The 19,757-nt window shown below is 37.2% G+C and overlaps 1 protein-coding gene across 5 annotated transcripts in view; it reads left to right on the forward strand.

Annotated features, from left to right (window-relative positions):
- The window catches only part of ZFYVE9 (zinc finger FYVE-type containing 9), a 77,422-nt gene that overhangs the window by 32,655 nt on the left and 25,010 nt on the right, over nt 1–19,757 (forward strand). For 4 of the 5 annotated variants that reach the window (XM_072042013.1, XM_072042014.1, XM_027463404.3 and 1 more), the window contains exons 2-7: nt 1,503–1,607; nt 8,706–8,810; nt 9,643–11,720; nt 15,413–15,512; nt 18,373–18,549; nt 18,899–19,068. In XM_072042013.1, the coding sequence (XP_071898114.1) occupies nt 8,741–8,810; nt 9,643–11,720; nt 15,413–15,512; nt 18,373–18,549; nt 18,899–19,068 (2,595 nt within the window). In that variant the 5' untranslated portion in view covers nt 1,503–1,607; nt 8,706–8,740. The remainder of the gene's footprint in view (nt 1–1,502; nt 1,608–8,705; nt 8,811–9,642; nt 11,721–15,412; nt 15,513–18,372; nt 18,550–18,898; nt 19,069–19,757) is intronic. The other variant, XM_027463406.3, reaches the window with a different exon arrangement.

Below are 19,757 nucleotides of genomic sequence, written 5' to 3' on the forward strand. Positions count from 1 at the left end.
GGATGGAAGTTTGTGGTTAATGTATGACCGACTGCTTAGCGGGAAATATGTTTGATGTTCCTGACCCAGTTGACAGGCCTCATCATAAATCACAAACAGAATTGTCATTAATTGATCCATCTTGTTAAAGGGGTCATGGAAACTGAATCATTTTCCTCCATCTACAGGCCAGGAGGGAACATGGTGATGATACAAGTAGCCCTGCCATAAGTACTTCACATCCCTTTAAAAAAAACTCATAATTTGAAGCCTTTCAGTGGAATTATATGTTCCTAGACCTTCATTTTTGCATGCATATTAAATTCATCTGAAGAACCTTGTAATGCAATAACTGCTACTATTTCCCAAATATCCAAAATTCGTCTTAGCTTATAGAAGTTGAAATATACATGGCATCAGAAATTTACTTTGCGTGCAGGTACGGTTCTGTTGGCTTGTAAAGCTGAGTGATTTTTTCCTGAGTTGGGAAAGAGTACTACTAAGAATGCTGCTGTTCAGTTCATTAGTTTCCTGGAATTATTGCTGTAGTTTATTTCTGAAAAGAATAATAAACAACCCTGGGAAAGTTGTAGTATAATGCTGAATATTGCTTTCATGCATGGAAAACTGATTTTTTTCAGCTCTGTTTATTTTGTTGGAGTTCTAAGATATTTTTTTTTTCTAACATGCTGCTGCTTTATCAGAGCACTAGTAAATGTTTCAGCTACCTAACAGGTTGAACACCAGCAAACCTTAAAACACAAACTTTTCTCAGTCAGTCCTTGTTCTTGTTTGGTTGTTTGTCATAAATAGCCTTTTTTTCTTTGTTCATGGTTGTGTTGGATTCTTGAGCTGTATTGACTACTAGGAAAATGAGCACCAAACCTAGAGAAATGCTCTGGTTAGGAGAACAAGGTACTTTCTTCTGAAGACTCTTGTCTGCCTGTGTTCTCCTTGCTATGAGAGGTTGATGCCATTGTGTTTTTTAAGAGAATAAGTGTTTTGGAAGTGAAGGGAGTCTAGGATTGTAGGAGGAATAATTTGAAGACAAAAACAGTTGTTTAGTTATAAGAGAATCAGTGGGAAGCTGATAAATGCAGTTTACAGAATTCAGAGGGCCATGAATTTTTCTAGAGTATCAAGCTACTAGCTTTTTATTTTTGGAAGGCCTATTGTAGTGTAGCATAATTAACTTCAGAGACTACTTTTATAAATTAAGTGCTACAGTCAAGGTCACCGGGGATACAAGGGCAGTTGGAATTGCTGTCTCACTCTGTGGGTTTACAATTAAACGAAGAATAATTGTCGATAGGTAGCAATGTGTTTTTTCATCAGAATATTGGAGTGCAATACTGACACAGTGCATAGATCCCTGAATTAAAAGCTGCAAATATAATGTAAATCATTTAAAGGCTTGCAGCATTTACCAAATGTGCCTGTGTTAGCAGCAGTCATGCATTGAAAAAACCTGGTTTGTGGCAGAATTACCAGTTATAAAATGCATGTTTATATTTTCTTTTTAGGATCAAGTAGAACACACTGATTCAGCAGAACTGGCTGGTTGTGCTGCAGTCATCATGAGTAGGCACAGGGTCATTCGTTTCTTAACATATGTATAGGAGAAAAAGGTAAGAGGCAAGTTCTGCTTTAGAATATAATGATTCAGCGGTGTTTATGTGAAATGCATGTGTTCTTATGTATGCCTGTGGATGTATAGTTCTATGCACACCCATGTATATGTACATTATCTTGTGTACAAGATGATGGAGTATTTTTAGCATTTGGGATTTTGTTCTTTACTGAGAGTAATTGCCTTGTTTTAGAGCAGAGATGTGTCTTGTTTTCTTTGGGGGTGGGAAGTGGGCAAAGTCTTTCTTCCTCAGTCTGTGCTGTAGGCAGATCTCATCAGTTAAAAATACAGCTATTGCTGAACTCTCTCAGCAAGCTGTTCAGTACAATAGAGGTCCTTGACTTTCTCCTCCCAGGGGCAAATAATATAAACGTCATTATAGGGAGCTGCAAAAATATGTGGACATTGTTTCCCGGGGTTGAAGGAAGTCCTCAGGAGCATTAGATCTAACAAATCAATTTGTCCAATTGATACGCAGATCTGTGTTGCTACACTATGAGAAGATCACATTTTCTGGACTCAGAAACTCAGGATGAATGAGCAATGTTTATTTTCAGTCTGGTCATGCCCCTTGTGACTTTTATATTAGGAGTCTTAAATATTTTTGTTGAGTGCTATTATAAACTATTTCAGTAGTTTGTTTAGCAAGAGTTTACTGAAACGTGTATATTTAGAGTTTTATATTGAAACAGAATAGTCTGCACACAGGGCAGCATTATAGGAAGTCCTGAATTCTTATTCTGCTTCTTTGTATACTCCCCAATTTGTAGGCCTTTTCTATGAGGTTGGTAGTTATATTATTACCTTGTGGCACATTTTTTATTGTAAGTGTGATACGTTAGTGTGATTGTGTGCTGGTTCTGTGCTCTTAGAGTCAAGAAAATTGGAAGGCTGTCAGTTCCAGTGGGGAAAAATTGCTGAGGGTAATGTGGGAGGTCCAGAGCAGAAGATCATGAGTAATCTAATTCCTCATTGTAGAGACCAAAGCAAATAAGAGTCTTGCCACTTTGCAGATATAACACAAGACCTATTTGTACACATCCTTTCCCAAGAAGAAGCAGGCATGTAGAAGCTGTCTTGAGAGGCAGCCTCCAAGGTTAAACCTGTTCAGAATACCAAGTAATATTAAGGAAGATTTTTGTGTCCCTCACCTCTCTCTCCCTCCGTCTTCAGTAATCAGTTAAAGTTTGTTTTATGTCTAGATGCTCAGATGGCAAGGATAGTAATTCTGGATATATTTCTGACACAAACATTCTGGTACGTGCACCTTTATATTTGGACGTTAAGGGAGGGTAGAGCATATAAGCTTGATAAAATGTAAGTGCTTAAGTTTTACAGATAAAGAAGATGAGCCCTGTGCTGTTGTATGAAAAAAATTGATAAGTAAAACAGACTTTCTGGATTATGCATGGTCTGTGATCCAACAGGAGCTTGAAGATAATCTGATTGACAGATTGCATGTTCCCATTAGCTTTTTGCTGTGAAAGACAGGAGATGGCTCTGCAATGGGTGAAAGTTGATCTAGGGTTCTGGCCTTACTGTGCAATGGGTGGTAGCCATTATATTCTTTTTTTGGGGGGGATACAAAATGAAAATATTCTGCTACTTAGCATTTTTTGCCTATAATTTGTCCTTTCTGCCAGATCCATGGAGGACGTTGAACTGTGTTTTTGAAACTTCATCTAGTGGTTTTCACAGGGCTGGTGATTTATGTCTTCTTTTGCTTGCACTGGCACCATATCCTCTTCTTCATATTGTTCATCCCAATATATACCAATTTAGGAAATGTCTCGTTTTTGGCAGCATAAAGCTAAAATCACCATTGAACTTTCCTTCCAATTTGCTCATGTCTTCATATTCACCTTTCCAGAGCTTCAGTTGTGTGTTTGCTCCTCTCCATGAAGTGGCCTGGGATAGTTGAGCAATAACATTAAAGAGATTCACAACTATAAATGATCTGTTAAAAATGTCATTTCAGCCTTTATACTAGGAGAAAGTTTGGGACTAGAATAATGCCAAACCTGGTCCAAACTTTTATAGTAGTACCTGTGAGTTACAATTAAAGTTTCCAAAGATCTGTAAAGGAATAAGTTTGGTTTTATTTATGTTAGATAGGAAAAACATTTAAAATAAATTCTAAACCATGGAGACAATAGCTACCTGATTATTGTAGTGTGCTGTGTTAGAGCATTTTGTGTTATCTCTTTTGAACTCGAGTTGCTGGCTATGCAGACTTGAAGTATTACCTCTTAAACTGGCAAATATTTGAGTTGCTGACAATGCATTGGTCAAGAAGCATTGCAGGTATCTTAGGAACATAAGTCCTTGTCCTCCTTTTCTGTCAGTAAGAGGGCAGTAAGGACTTCTGTGGGTTTGGCAATGTTTGTTTGTTTTTTTTTACTCTTGGACAGAAAATCAGGAAAAGTTTGTGTGGGGGGGAGAATGTTCATTTATATAAAAATAATAATTTTGAATGTTAGACGTGAGGATTTGCAGCTGGCCTTTTCTGAGACATACCTACTTGCATAGACAAGGAGATCTCATTTAGAGTGGCTGTCAGCTTAGTGACTGTGAGCTTAAAAATAAAAGATTCTCTATATATTCTGGCACATCAGTAAGTGAAATAACAATAATGTTATAAAAGGTCTCTTCTCTCCAGTTTGGATTATGAGCATCCATCACTCTGGGTTTTGGCTCATTGCATACTTATGCACTAGCATTTGAACTTCAGAATTCCTATGGTTACATATCATAGAATCACAGAACAGCTCAGGTTGGAAGGCACCTTAAAAATCACCCAGTTCCAACCCCCTGCCACGGGCAAGGATGCCACCCACTAGGTCAGGTTGCCCAGGTTGCTCAGGGCCTCATCCAACCTTTATTTGTTTACATGTGGTTCTCTTTATTTAGAATTCTTAAAAGTAAAGTATAGAAAAAATCCCTCTATCCTACTGGACCAAAGTTAAACTCACAAATATTAGGGGATTAATTCTTAGATAGTACATATTTTAATAAGATAATAATTTCAGAGTTGTTATGAAGTATTAACTATGTTGGGACTGTAAGGGAGTGGGGATAAAATTCTAAGTCTTGTTTATATTATGCCCTTGTTGTTGTTAAACATGGTTTCCTAAGTCTGAACGCTTGTATTTTTAATGTTACAAAATCACAACATAAAATTTAAAAGCCAAACCTTGACTAAAATAAATCAAAATAGTAACACTTATTGCGAGCTTCTGACATTGCTCTTTGGTTAGGTATAATCTTGTTGATTTGTATGACAATCAACAACCAGCTAATGTAGGACTAGATTTAGGAAATGCTAGGGCAAACATGACTTAGATTGTACTTGCTCCAGTGTATATAGATTTGAGTTGGTTCTGAATTTCATCAGGCTTTCAGTCAGGTTTCAAATTTGGATGAATGGTCAGATCGGAATTTTTTTAGGTGTCTAAAAGCTACCCAAAGTCAAAATGCAGTGTTTCAAAGTTACTTAAAAACATGTTTTGACCCACTGTATAGTCAGCATAGCATTCCCTCCCCATCAACTTGCTTGTCACTAATCATTATCTTCCCTAAAATAAGCAAAACAAAAATATCATTGCAATACCCCTGTTTCTTTGGGGACACCACTACTAAGGTTTGTGTTTATGGCCAAGCAAATGACTGGATGCCCTTTTTGACAGTGCAAGTGCATGGAAATCTGAGGGCAGTGGTTTCAGACAGTGGCACAGTTTAACTCTGTGGAACACAAAGAATTTTGTGTGATACTTTTCAGTCTTGCTTCCACTGACAAATATTCTTTGCATCATTAACCTTAGTAGTGGGCCTTTGCTAGACTGGAGTATTATCATTATAATGTAAATTAAGTCCATTATGAGTGGATGTGAAATGATACCGTATTTAGTACAAAAGGGTCTTACTATGGTGCATTAAATTAGGTTGATGATTAGAAATCTGAATGGAAGAAAAAAATCAAGTGAAATATTCATTGGGGCAGATTCTAATTAACTTTTCAGTACTTGGTATTCACAGAACTGGTAACGATGCTTCCATCAAGGTATGGAAATGAGTCGGAGTGAAAGGTGCAAGAGAACCTCCAAACTCTTGCAATTTGGTTGTAGTTTAAATGAGTTTAGTATTTGTACGTCTAAGGAGAAATATCTGCTTTTTAATGTTATTTTGGTTTGATTATGTAGTAAATGTAATTGTTTTAGTTAAAGTGCTATGACAGATTTTTAATACGGTGACTTGGTGGGCAGGTTGGATAGCTTGGGAAGACCTTACAATAGGTGTCTAAGGGATCAAAGAGTACACCTTGTCAGAGCTAGAGGTCAGACCCTGGCTTTGCATTCTTCAGGAAAGCAGGTATGTTAGAGAATGTAAAAGGTTGATTTTTTTTTTGAAATACGGCCTTTGATCATTGTGCCTATCTTCTCCATTGCTTATGTTATAATATGTGCATCTGTGTACAATAGGTGATATGGCTAATCATCTAGATATTTTTCTTGCAAAAGGAGCTAATCTTCAATTATAGAAGACAGGGGAAATCTGGGGGTTTGTAAGGTAATAACTCTTTTATCTCTGAATTACTTTGCAAATGTTGTTTTTTTTTGTTTTTGTTTTTTTTTTAGATGATACTTCTTGCGATTTCTAGGTTGCCATTACACTTTTTTTTTTTTTTAAAAAGTTGGCTGTCTGCATATATCTTTAAAGTGTAATTTAATCTGATTAGATCACATAGTGATGCATTTACATTGTAACATGATGTCCTATTAAAAATACCACACAGCAAATTTGAGGTCAACCTAAAAAACTTGAACTAAGCATTTAGTGATATTGTATTGCATGAGTTTTTTGAACTAACAACCTAATCCTAGCTGTTGCCCACAATAACACAAAACTGCATTTAATGTTGTAATTGAAGATCTTGGTTGATATTTCCTTCAAATCCAGATACTATAAGGAAAGTAATGTCTACTTCTAAATTGGAGAGTTCCTCTGACTTGTTTCTTGTGCTGTATCTCTAGTGTAAAGGAGCAAGTTTCTGGTTGAGCTGGAGTCTAGCTGTCAGGTCTAACACTGTTTCTTACTGTAAAACAAGGTTCTCACCCTTTCCTCCTCCATTTCTGTATTTCACAACATTGAAAGCCAGCTCTGGAGAGAATAAGGCTGTTTTGGATGATGTTCAGAGAACAGATCAAATTGAGGTCGCTCTTTATGGTATATAGGTTATGGCACACATTTTGCAGTGAAAATGTCTTCGCTGGTAGTGAGTGTTTTCAAGAAATGAATCGTGGTGTCTTGTTGCTAGAAGCCTCCAGTAGCGAGACCATCTTCCTACTGTTAGGACAAAAATGGTATTTATTATGTGGAGGTGTAGAAGGTTACTTAAATGCTTAGATTTTTTTCTTTTTCATTTCTCACTTGTTGTCTTCCTTTCTAGCCTGTGAGTATTATCTTTTGATGAGAGTACTTACTCCTGTGCTCTTCCCTGTTTCTGGTGCCTGCATATCAAGGAAACAAGGATTGTTAAGGCAGGCATTTTAAGAGCTAGCATAATTCAAGTAACACCCGTGTACTCCTTTAACAACTTTACAAGTATGAATCTTGAATCTATGAGTCTGGGAAATGAGGAGTGAAACAGAGTACTGCAAGCCTAGTAAGCATTAAAAAAAAAAACAACAGAAGCACAGGGAGTTTAGGCTACTTGTTCAAAGCCACATGAGCTAATCAGTGGTAGGGTGAAACCAAAATCTGGGTTTTCAAATTGTTACTTAGCTGACTTCATAGTTTTCTGGATGACATTATTTTCTGACTGATATTGGAGCAGTTTTGCACTTACTGTTATGGTGGTCCTTATGGTTAGACATTAACCATAGTACAAGGAGGGTTGCTCTGGCATCATCATTTGACTTTTAAAATGCCTTAAAGGCTGTTGCTGGCTTTGATGTCTTCTGTTTAAATGCTCAGGTGGGGGTCAGTGTTTTCTCTGAATGTGAGAAGATGAGGCAATGAGGGCAAATGCATAGGACTGGCTTTGATGTTTTCAGTGCAATATTGTTTAATATTAGCTTTGCTCATTGGTTACTGTAGCATTTGGTAACTACTGACAAAAACTCTTCCCTTCCTCCGTGTTCGTTGTGGTGGAAAGAAAATCTCAGTGGTCTAAATAGGACTGAAAATTGCATTGATATATAATGAAAATAAAAGCTTGAGATACGAGAAAAAATACACTTTTCCTATATAGGTTGCATTTTACAGAGCTTAAGCTAACACTGAATAAGAAAGAACTACATGGCTTTCATTTTTGTTATGTTGCCCTAAAGAGAAGTTTCTAAATATGGAATTTCTAAATCTTGGAATTCAATTTGATGTGCTACTTGTTTATATTGTTCTCCTAAATCTCGGGGAAAAACAACAACAACATCTGACCAACCTTAATCTTGGCCTCTCGAAAAGACCTGTCACTAACTGGAAAGTGCACTGAGGGAGGTATAGGGACAGATGCGTATAGTGTTTTATAAGTTCTGTGGTGTGGAATGCATTCTGCTTTGAACTGACACAGAGTTGCAAGCTCAGTTTGGTTATTTTTTTATTCCTCTGGTAAGGATATTTTCTGTTCCACTAACAGCAATAAGAGCTGTTATAAATTTCTGTTCCTCTAACAGCATGGAAGAATGAACCTGCATTACTCAAATGTTGCTGCAGACACCTGATTCACATCAACACATCCACGATGTGTGTGGCAGGATTTTTAAAAACATACTCTTATAAATGTTTGCAAATGCTACAAACTTTAAAAAGAAAAAGAAATATGGATTTTGCTTAAATGTTAACATTTTAAAAATGCTTTTATAAACTTGGAGATGATATTAAAATCCAAAGCAAATCTGGGGAGGTTGTTAGTTTGAATTAAGCAAGTTTGATCACACAAATATTTTTACTAACTGAAAATACAGATGCTTTATGAATGTAATATATTTAAAATTTGATTTACAGGTGACTACTTTTCCTCTTAAATCAGAGTAATACGTAGTGGAATACTGCTCACTTAAAGTGTAGATATCTGATTGTAATTTATTATGTTTGGCAGGTTCAGACACGAATCTGGTGGTCTTTCCCTGACAAATGGAGAACTACTTCCAAGCAGAGGCATATAACCTCGATAAGGTTTTAGATGAATTTGAGCAAAACGAAGGTGAGTCCTTGTGAATAAAATCATAGATTCATGATGTTCTACAGGGGACAGCACTGAAAAGGGAAAGGTCTATGATACAATTTTTGGTTTTGAGTTGCAAATTCACCTCAGAATTTGTAAAACAAACAAACAAACAAAAAAACCCACACCACAAAACCAAGAAAAAAACACAGTTAATATATAATATATATTAATATATAATATATTAATTCATATAGTTCATCTTCAGTGTTTGTTAGTAGTATTCTTTTCTGCTTCCATTCATTTTGTTTACTTGTTTAAAAATTTGTTTCTCGCTCTTTTCATAAAAAGTCTTCCGTAGAGTAGACTTTTCTTTTTAAAGAAAGGCTTTGTGGAGCTCTCAGTGACAATGTTTTTTTTTATGATTAATTTTAAACAAATGAAACAAAATATCTATATTTTGCAGCTTTGGCAGCTTTGGGAGACTCAAGCAGAGAAATATTTTATTATGTCGTGTAGATCATATAACGAAAGGTATCATATATGTAGTATAAAAGATTTTGCTTAGTATAATTGCTACTTCTGTGCTGTCAAACAGGTTGAACATTTAATAGGAATGGGAGCCTCTGTAGGCATTTCTAGCTATCTAAAATATATTAATTGATAATTTTAAAATTGTGAAAATTGGGTAGCTCTAAAGTTCTTGTGTTCCAGAAACATTATGCAGCTAGACTATTAATGGTTGATCAAGGATGTCAGTTTTGCAAGATGTGTTTTACATTTGGGGCATTCTAATGAAACAGAGTTAATAGAATCTCTAGAGTTTGTAGGACAGTTAGTTCTCTTATTCATTATTTAAACATTTTTTCAGATGCCGCTGTTTCACCTACACTGTTGGGTGCAAAGTGGAATCAGATTCTAGATCCGCCTTCTCGTCGTCTGTCATATAACTCGTCTGTGGCCAATGTGAATGAAGCTACAACTCCTAATCAATGTCAGCAGAGAATAAAGTCTTTCTCCTTGTCTCACTCAGTGACTACACCAACAGGAGGAGTGGATCGCTGTGCTAATGGAAAGGATTTTAGCATAAGCCCAGAGACTCCAGTCATGTGGATTGATGATCAAGCAGCAGCAGATGATCATTTAATTAAAAGAAATAATAATCAGGATGATCAGTGTAACACTGTGGAAACAGGAGAAAAGAAATGTGGAACTATAGCTTGCTTGCCAGACGAGAAAAATGTGCTAGTGGTGGCAGTCATGCATAACTGTGACAGAAGAACACTACAAAGTGGCGATTTGATTGATTGTAAAAATTACAACAGTCAGTCCCTAATGGATACTATTAGCTTTACACTGGATAATGAAAACCGACAAAGTGATCAGTTTAGTGTTACTGTAAATGGAGCCATGGAAAAAGATATAGATACAGAAAAGCAAGTAAATCGGCTGTGTGCTGAAGATGACTCTATAAGTCATTTGATTAATGCTTCATCTGAAACCCTGTCTGTTGCGTGCCCCTCCTCTCGATTAAAGGATGATTTTAATATGAGTAAAGATTCACTGCTTTCAGAAGCTACAGCTGCAGGGATTAATGCAGTGACTGTTTTACAGAGACCTGTTGATGGTACTGTTAAAATGCAAGAAAATTGTGTATCAGTTGAAAGTTTTACTAGTAAAGCCATTCCTCAGAGAACGGATCTAGAAGCTAAAAACTCTTCTGGTTCAAGTAATGGAAGCTTAGAAGAAGAAACAACCCAACAAATACATTCTAGGCTATCAGGGCTTGTGGAAACTTGTCAACCTAATGTGGCTGGAAGCAGCAACTACAAGGAGCGTGTAGCAGAACATTTTGCCTCTGAGGATGTTGGTGCCATTGAAAACGAAGTCATTGAATGTGATAAAAATCTCAGCACAACTGAATCGCTCAGCGTGGTAGAGTGTTGCCCTGAATCTCAGGAGATGACTAATTGGGAACTGACTAGATTGAATGAGATGAATAATAAGCAAACTCTGGGAGAGAATGAAAGACTTTTGCAGACAAAACAGCCTGATGAGGCATGTAGTAATAGTAAAGATGGTGAGGATGGGAAGATGGAGGCAGGTGTAGACTTAAAAGAGACTGGTGTAGATGAGCTTGAAGGGTCCAGTCTCTCTGATACAATGAGTACATCAGCAGCAAGCTCTCTGTCTAATGGTTGTGATTCCTATGGAATACAGAACCCAGTTGTTGCTCATGTTCCAAAGACATTACCCTCCAAGGAAGACTCGGTCACAGAGGAGAAGGAGATAGAGGAGAGCAAGTCAGAATGTTATGCTAACGTTTATGAACAGAGAGGAAATGAGACCACAGAAGGGAGTGGTCTTATTTTAAACAACACTGGTGACCACGTAAAGAAAAATTATTTACATAACCTCTGTAGTCAGGTGCCATCCATGCAAGGGCAAAGTTCACCAAAACCAGTGACTAATCTGCAGTCTATCAGTGTTCCTTTTGGTGGTGCAAGACCCAAACAACCTACAAATCTTAAATTGCAAATTCCAAAGCCATTATCAGACCACTTACAAAATGATCTTGTTCCCCCAAACTGTGGAGGTAATAGTAAAAATAAAAATGTGTTTGGTAAGACGCAATTAGGGGATAACTTGACAGCAGATGTGTTTCCTGGTGAAACATCATTGAATGCCTCTGTTACTGATACTAATGGGGAACATTTAGAAGAATATGAATCTGGAGTCTCTAGTAGTTCGTGCCTTGCAGTAGCCCCAGATAGTCCAGATAATGATCTCAGAGCTGGGCAGTTTGGAGCTCCAGCCAGAAAGCCTTTTACTACTTTGGGTGAGGTGGCTCCAGTTTGGGTTCCAGATTCTCAAGCACCAAACTGCATGAAATGCGAGGCCAGATTTACATTCACGAAAAGAAGGCATCATTGCAGAGCTTGTGGGAAGGTGAGTTCATAATCTGTGAGTAAGCTCAAAGCATACTTTTGTTTATCACGCAGCATGAAATCAAAATAGGACTTCGTAAGCCACTGACTATAGTTAACTATGACATCTCTTCCTGAAAAAGCTGTTTAATTTGTGAAGGCAAAAATGAAATTTCTAAGCTTTAATCTACTTAGGGTTCTAATATAGAATAACTGTTTGTTATTCATAACTGTGAGAATGATTATGCTGTATGAGCAGTGTATTAGTTGATTGCAATCATCAACATGCATTGGATTCATGTACAACTGCTGTAAAATGACTAAGTGCAGGAAACTAGTTTGCAGAAATTACTACATCAATAATTCCGCTAAAGATACAGAAACATATTGATGGGAATTGGAGGTGTGCTACTGAATTGCCAGCATTCTCGGTGGCTTAGATGGATCTCCAACCCTGTTTTTTTTTTTTTAAGCCTTCTTTACTATCTTTTCATGTATTTCTCATGAGAAGATGTGATATGTAAAGAACATATCTTTTGATCCTGGGGCGTGAGGGAGGGAAAATATAGTAAATTCTCTGTGATCTGTTGGATGGATGCATAGTAAGAAATTTTGTAGTTAAGACAAGCTTAAAACATAATTATTATACTGGCTTGTGTTGTGTAAGAAGTATTTCATCGCTGCATCACAGTGACACCTGCACTGGTTCTACATCTTCATGTTTTGTAATTACTTGTTTCTGGGGGAATGGTGGAAGTCACAGGACTGAAGATTTTTGAATGCAAGCTTTAGCATAACAGATCTAAGCTTTTAAGCTTTATTAGGAAAAAGACAAAATGTGGTAGTGGTGAATGTATCTGTTTCATTTGGGAGTGAAAATTGCATTTAAAAATAGTTGAGTGGCACTTGGGAAGTCTGCCTCTGCTTTTAATTTCAAGATAATAATTGCAAAATTAATGGAAGATACGAACCTCAGGGGAATGATAGGAAGTAATACACTTAAATTTGGAATTAAGAGGCTGAAGAATGTGTGTGAACACATCTGTAAATTTTGCCTTATATATTTATGTATTTTGCATTGTCAGATGAATCAATTATCCTTAATAGGAAAAACAGAAAATTTGTATGTTGTCTTTTAACTAACTGAAACTGTATTTTCCACTTAAATATATATTTAAAAAATCACCTGAACTCTAAACAACTAATGATTTAACACCCCCAATCAACCTGAAAACCCTAGTAACATAAAAACATACTTTGACACTGCTGTGTCATTTCTTTTTGTAGCATGAGATACTGAGATAAATGACTTGGTGATTGTTAATAACAAGACTGAGTTGTCAGTTTTAGTGGATTATGTCCTTCCTCTGCATCTTGCCCTTACTCAGCACTGGTGAGGCCACACCTAACATACTGTGTGTCCAGTTCTGGGCCCCCAGTACAGGAGAGACATGGGTATGCTGACAAGAGTCTGGTGTAGGGCCACCAAGATGGTGAAGGGCCTGGAGCACCTGTCCTGTGAGCAGAGACTCAGAGAGCTGAGACTGTCCAGCCTGAAGAAGAGAAGGCTCAGGGGGGTCTTAGTAATGTCTGTGAATGCCTGAAGGAGGGGTCCAACAAGATGGAGCAGGGCTTTACTCATTGGTGGGCAGTGGGCACAAACTGGAACCCACGAGGTTCTGTCTAACCATCAGGCAGCTCTTCTGTGTTGTCCAGGTGATGGAGCACTGGCACAGGCTGCCCAAAGAAGTCATGGAGTCTCCTCCTTGGAGATCTTGCAAAATCTGCGGGGATGTGGGCCTGGGCCCCCTGCCATGGGTGGGCCAGATGGACCCAGAGGTTCCTTCCAACCTCAGCCATTCTGTGATTACTGCTGGCAGAAAGCTGGTGCAGCCTAGGAGAGCAGGGTGTTGATTTTCTGTCATTGTGACTCTTTCAATATTTAGGTCTTGGGGATTGTTGCACTTGGGAGCTTTGCTGAATGCACAATGTATTGTTTGATAAAACGTCCTAGATTAGCTATTAATTGGTGTAGTCAGTCATTTATTATTAAGACATTGATTTTTCCATGTTCAATATTGAACTTTCAACTGGAAGTTTCTCCAAGAGAACTGGAATGAAAAAAATGTCTCTAAACTATGCTGTGATATTAATGTTAATATTGCCTAGAAATCTTGTAAACTGGGTTAAGGTATAAATGCAGAAATCAGATTATTTATTTATTTATTTATTTATTTTAATTCGTGTGTGTGGAAGGCTTGAGTTTTTTTGGCATAAGATGTTAGTATATGCACACTTTTGTTTCTGAAATGTTTACATTGACATAAGTAGGAAATATTAAAATTAAGTAAAATGAGATAGGATGAGCTCTGTATATATATTCGATTTCCAGCTCTGACAGTGAAAGCTGGAGCTTATTTTATATGTGTTTATTTTAAACATTTGCCATTAAAAGACTGAAGTTGCCTGGAAGGTGGTCATAATTTGGTGTGATCTTTATCTTGATTAAAATTTAGTTAGGTTTATATGCATTTTTATATGAGAATCTTCTGTAGTTTGTTATCTGTGTTACAGAAGCACTGCTGTTGAAGCAATGATGGAAGAATTAAGGAAGCATTCCAAATTGTAATAACACATAGTTAACTATACATATAAAATCCAACTAAATGTAAAATCTGAAAGTCTGTCTTGGTATCTGGACTCATTCATTTTGTAGCTCTTGCTGTTTCTAGATTTCCCAAATGTGGTATTATCATTCTGCATGAAATGAGTATTCATCAGTATCTTCCTCCACATGTTACCTGACTAACAACCCTGAGAAAATCTTGTTGGTTTCCTTTGGAAAAAAAAATATTTAAAACAACAACAAAAAATCATTAAAACACCCTGTGTTATCTGTTCTATGTGATTTTTGAGATTGCAAGTGCTGTTGTAGGAACATGTTTGTATTCAAGCATTTGTTTTGGCACACAAGCTGTGCTTACGTTCTATGATTCTGCTTGTTTGGATGAAGCCTCAGCGCTGTTCCCTGCCCAGTTAGAGGCAGCTCAGGTGAGAAGTGCTAGTAATGCAACTGCACCTCTGCACCTAGTTGTCCCTCCAGGATTTTGAACTAGGTCCCCTTTTAGCAGACAATGTGCATAAAATGCAGTTTCTGATTTCTCTCTAGCGTTTTGATGCTTTAGTGTTTGTAATCAAGTAAATATTAAAAAAAATAAAATCTTCCTAAATGAAGCAAGATTTCCAGCAGTACTGATGCCATTTTTGTCTTGTTTTATTGAACTGTTTTATTGAACACTTAAAGCATTTTGATTTATCAATGCTTATGTGACTGAGGAATATATATTAAGAGATTAAATAACCAGAGTTGCTAATATAGATGAATTGCCCTGCTGCAAATAAAAATGATTTATTTGAATTCATCTGTGCCACAGTAATCTATTACGTAGAGAAAACTTGTGTATTTAAACATACTTGAATCCAGAAAGTATTGCTCTAAGACTGGAATTAATTTCCAAATTACTACTACATCATCAGAATTAGTAGGAAGGGAGTCTTGGGTAGATATTAGTCCTGGAGGCTTTAATGGGAAAATATTGATAATTTGTCTCCTTATTTTACATGTCTAGAGTTTTATAGATATTCTCTTATCTGAATTCATCAGGTCATTGCGTATTTTTGAACGACGCTTAACTTTTTTCCCTTCGGTTTCAGGTTTTTTGTGCAGCGTGCTGTAGCCTGAAGTGCAAGTTGCTTTACATGGATCGAAAGGAAGCTAGAGTGTGTGTAATCTGCCATTCGGTACTAATGAATGGTAAGTAGAAAGAGAATCTGAAATGCAGAGCTTCACTGGCTTCGTGTTGGGTTGCAGTGATGATTTTTATTTTTTAATTACAATACTTGACTTGTATTGGTAAGTATACTAAATCAGCACTTGAGAGAGAGCTTGGAATCCCCGTTGGGAGTTAGGATTCCTCAACTAATTTTGAATAACAAAAGGCAAAAACTGGTAAGATTGCCATGCGTTTGGAAATTTTTGGTTGTGAATGCTATACCAGGTTTCGTGAAACTGTGATTTTGGGTATTTGTATTGATTCAGGAGCCTACTCTCTGTCTTTGATATGTAAGTGGATAACCTGTTAAAACTCTTGTATGGGTTACTGAAGAGAAGAGTATTGCAGTTGTCCCTCTTCTAGATTACGCACAATAGAGAATTTGGGAAAGTACTGTTTATCCACAATTCATAAAATCATAGAATATCCTGAGTTGGAAGGGACCCACAAGGATCAAGGAGTCCAACTCCTAGCTCCACACAGGACCACTCCAAAACCAAACCACCTGTTGAGAACGTTGTCCAAACAGTTCTCCCCTCAGCCTGCTCTGCTCTGGGCTGAACAAACCAAGGGACCTCAGCTGCTCCTCATACGTCTTCCCCTCCACACCCTTTACCATCTTCATAGCCCTCCTTTGGACACTATCTAATAGTCTTACGTCCTTCTTATCTAGTGGCACCCAAACCAGTACACAGTACTTGAGGTGAGGCTGCATTAATTTAATTCAACAGGAATATTTTTTTCTTTTCTTTTTCAAACAGATTATAGATTAATCAGTCTTTGTGTACTGGTACTTTTAACTAGTAATAATTCTTCACTGTAGGCCAACTATGTAAGGCAACAGGCGATTGTAGGTTGTAATATCTAGAAATTAAGAGCAAGTCCCAACAGTGGCAGTGTTGAAAGGGTGCTAAAATACTACATTTTTTGAATCGGAGAAAATAGCATATTTCAAGGTGTACAAGAACAAGGAAGTACACACCTGGCAGCAGACAACTGGCTCCTTTTGGTGATGAGTAGGATTTGTTTTCAGCTGGGGGAAGGGAGAAATCTGAAAATATTTCAGTTGAAACCAGAAGTGTTCTTGTAAAAAGGCATAATAAAATTGATCATGTTATAATGATTTCCTTTTAAAAGCCTTTCTGTCCTTTTGCCAAGATGGATACACATTAATGGTAGCAAAGAGTGACACCACTGCTTGGTTTATTGTAGGGAGAGTGCTGTCTGCATACTGAGGTGTACTTGCCTCTGGGCTACCTCTGTGTTTCTATTCCTGCTGCAGTGCTTTGTGGTTACTGGTTATGTACCCTGTAGCCTGACTGTGTCTGATCTCTCCAGATTCTTGCAGTTTCTTTGTCAGTACAGATATTTATATAAATATAGATATTATATTTTTTTCTCCACTCAGTGCAGCAGGTTAAGCATCTCTGCACGGGTTGAGAGTTGGGGTAGCAATGGCACTTTAAAAGTTATTTCATTTAGTTGCTCAGTACCCACTTTGTATTTTAGTGGGATGTTGAGGAAGGGTTGTGTGCTGTCTGATACTTTTCCATGGACAGGCTACATAATTAAGGAGCTTCTAGTGCCACTTTTGCTGTATTTTGAATTGGTAGATATGCTGTGTTGGCACTTTGCTTGTTCAAGAGACAGCTTTAAAAATATTCTTTTACCCTGCTATCAGTTTTTTAATAATGGGATTCTAGTGATGTAACTTTTTTCTGCATATTTAACACTTTCTTTTTGGGGGGACTTATGCTCTAAATGAATACAGAATTGCTGTTAAAAATACTTCAATGTATTTAATTAATCTTTCTTCTCAAATGTCAATACCTTTTCTATTGATAGGTATTTCACTCTATTGATTTTGCATATTGATGGAAAGAAGCAGAAAGTTTCATGTTCTGTTGTGTTTTGGTTGTTTGTTTTTTTTTCTTCAGTCTTGCTGTCTTCATGTTGGCTTTCTGACATTTCATAGCCAAAGGAACCCAAAGATGTATGTGATTTTATTTAGGCTTTTTAGCTGCTTTGAGAATTCAGATGGAACAATGTTTATGCCTGATTGGTAGAATGCATTTATTTGTAACAAACTAATGTGGTTGAATGTACTAGCTCACATTTGAATTTGCTGGTACCTTGCATAGCTATAAGCCTTTCTTACAGATGAAAAAGGAGTAGTGATGTGCAGTCTGTTTCACTAGCTCCAGGAGAGGTTTTGCTGTGATGGATGTTGTTGACAGAGGAATTTTGTGTGTTCTAGTTTGGGCAATTGAATTAAGGCTCAAGTCACTCCTTCAGAATTAATAGAATAAGCTTTCATTTTTTTATAGATAGTTAGGAATATAAGTTGTTGATCCGTAGTGATCTGCCTTGAATATAAAGAAATGCAAGGTGCTTTTTCTTATATACAAAAGATAAATCTGTTCAAGTATCCTGAAGGTTATAAAATATTTGTAGAAGCCTGTCTATCCATTTTCTATCTGTAACGTATGATGGAATACAATGTGATAAAGATATACCTGAGTTGAGTTCTAAATGAAATCATTGATGAAGAGGAACCAAAGTGAGACACAAGAAACTAAGCAACATTCAGGTCAAGTGTTCTGTTATCATTTTCAGAAAATATTTGTGTATGAACTGATAGTTTCATTGCTTAGGCTGAGTGCTCTTTCTCTTCCTGCTATGCATTTTGTTGTTTAATTATGCTCTCAGCTTTTAAATTAAGAGAGATGGTCTTTGAAAGGTGTCAGAATTTGGAGCTGCTGTAGCTGAGAACTTAATGTGGTGTTTTGGACTCTTAGGTACTTTTGTCTGTTCATGTTTCTTGTTCTTTGTTTGCTTTAGCTCAAGCCTGGGAGAACATGATGAGTGCCTCAAGCCAGAGTCCTAACCCTAACAATCCTGCTGAATACTGTTCTACTATCCCTCCTTTGCAGCAGGCTCAGGCCTCAGGCGCCCTGAGCTCTCCGCCTCCCACCGTCATGGTACCTGTGGGAGTTTTAAAGCATCCTGGAGCAGAAGGTAAGAGTACTATTTTTTTATTATTATTATTTTTTTTTTCAGTTTATCTGCAGTAAGAAGTTGGTAAGAATATCTGCACTTCATCCATTCCAAGTACTCTAACTAATGCCAGTTGTGACATTCCTGTCCTCAGCAGAGACATCAGGTTTTTAAGGACAGGTAAACCATTCTCAGCAGAGGAGTGCTCGGTTTATGCGTGTTGCCGCCATAGGCAATGCAGTAGATGATGTCCTAAGTCCCTTCCAATCCACATTTCATTATTTTTAATTTACAGTTTTTCTCTTCTGTGTCCAGATTTTCCAGTCAATGTTGCTGTGAGATGTTAAATACTATTTTTTTTTCTCTCTAGTGGCTCAACCTAGAGAACAAAGGCGTGTTTGGTTTGCTGATGGGATATTACCCAATGGAGAGGTTGCTGATGCAGCAAAATTAACAGTAGCTGGGACAACTTCTACAGGAACTTTAGCAGTATCACATGATCCAACAAAGCCCGTGACTAACAACACTTTATCAGCAGAAGTAAGGAGACATTATGCTATTCACTGCTCAAAATACCATGCCTGTTTTGGTCGTGAATATTATATTAGCTTCTGTGATTTCAGGAGGACTGATGTGGGAAATCTGTTGAGGCTTGACTTCATGTGTTGTACAGCAAGCATCCTCACCTATTTTGATATTTACATAGGGCTGAAACAGCCAAATAATTTTGGACTGAAATGAACTATGATGAGACAGAGTGCTAAGCAATGTTTGAAGTCTGTGTGCTAGGTGGATTCCAAGTTTTTGGCTGTACAGCCTTGTGTATAAAGCATATTTGTGTAACTCAGGTCTTTAAAAAAGCAGAGTCATGGTCAGTAGGGAGTTTCAAACAGAAGATTGTCATAGCATGAAACAGAAACATACTTTGCCTGAGACTTCTTATAAGATGATTTACACATGAAAATGCAGGTGCAATCTTAGTGGTATGAAATACATCATACCCTGTGTGAGTGGCATTGAGGCTTTACCAAGTTAAAATGTACATTTACATGTACATATAGTAAGGAAAAGGAAATGTGTGGTGCTAGAGAAAGGACATACAGTCTCTGTCTAAGCAGGCATTTTAGTAATAGTTTGCACACAGGAATCATCATCATTATCATCTATTTTTAAAGAGCCAGATTACTTGATGCTTCTGGTTCTCTGGCAGACACAGAAGTCCTTCACCT

Source organism: Anas platyrhynchos, chromosome 8, assembly GCF_047663525.1.
Source record: "Anas platyrhynchos isolate ZD024472 breed Pekin duck chromosome 8, IASCAAS_PekinDuck_T2T, whole genome shotgun sequence".
Taxonomy (NCBI): domain Eukaryota; kingdom Metazoa; phylum Chordata; class Aves; order Anseriformes; family Anatidae; genus Anas; species Anas platyrhynchos.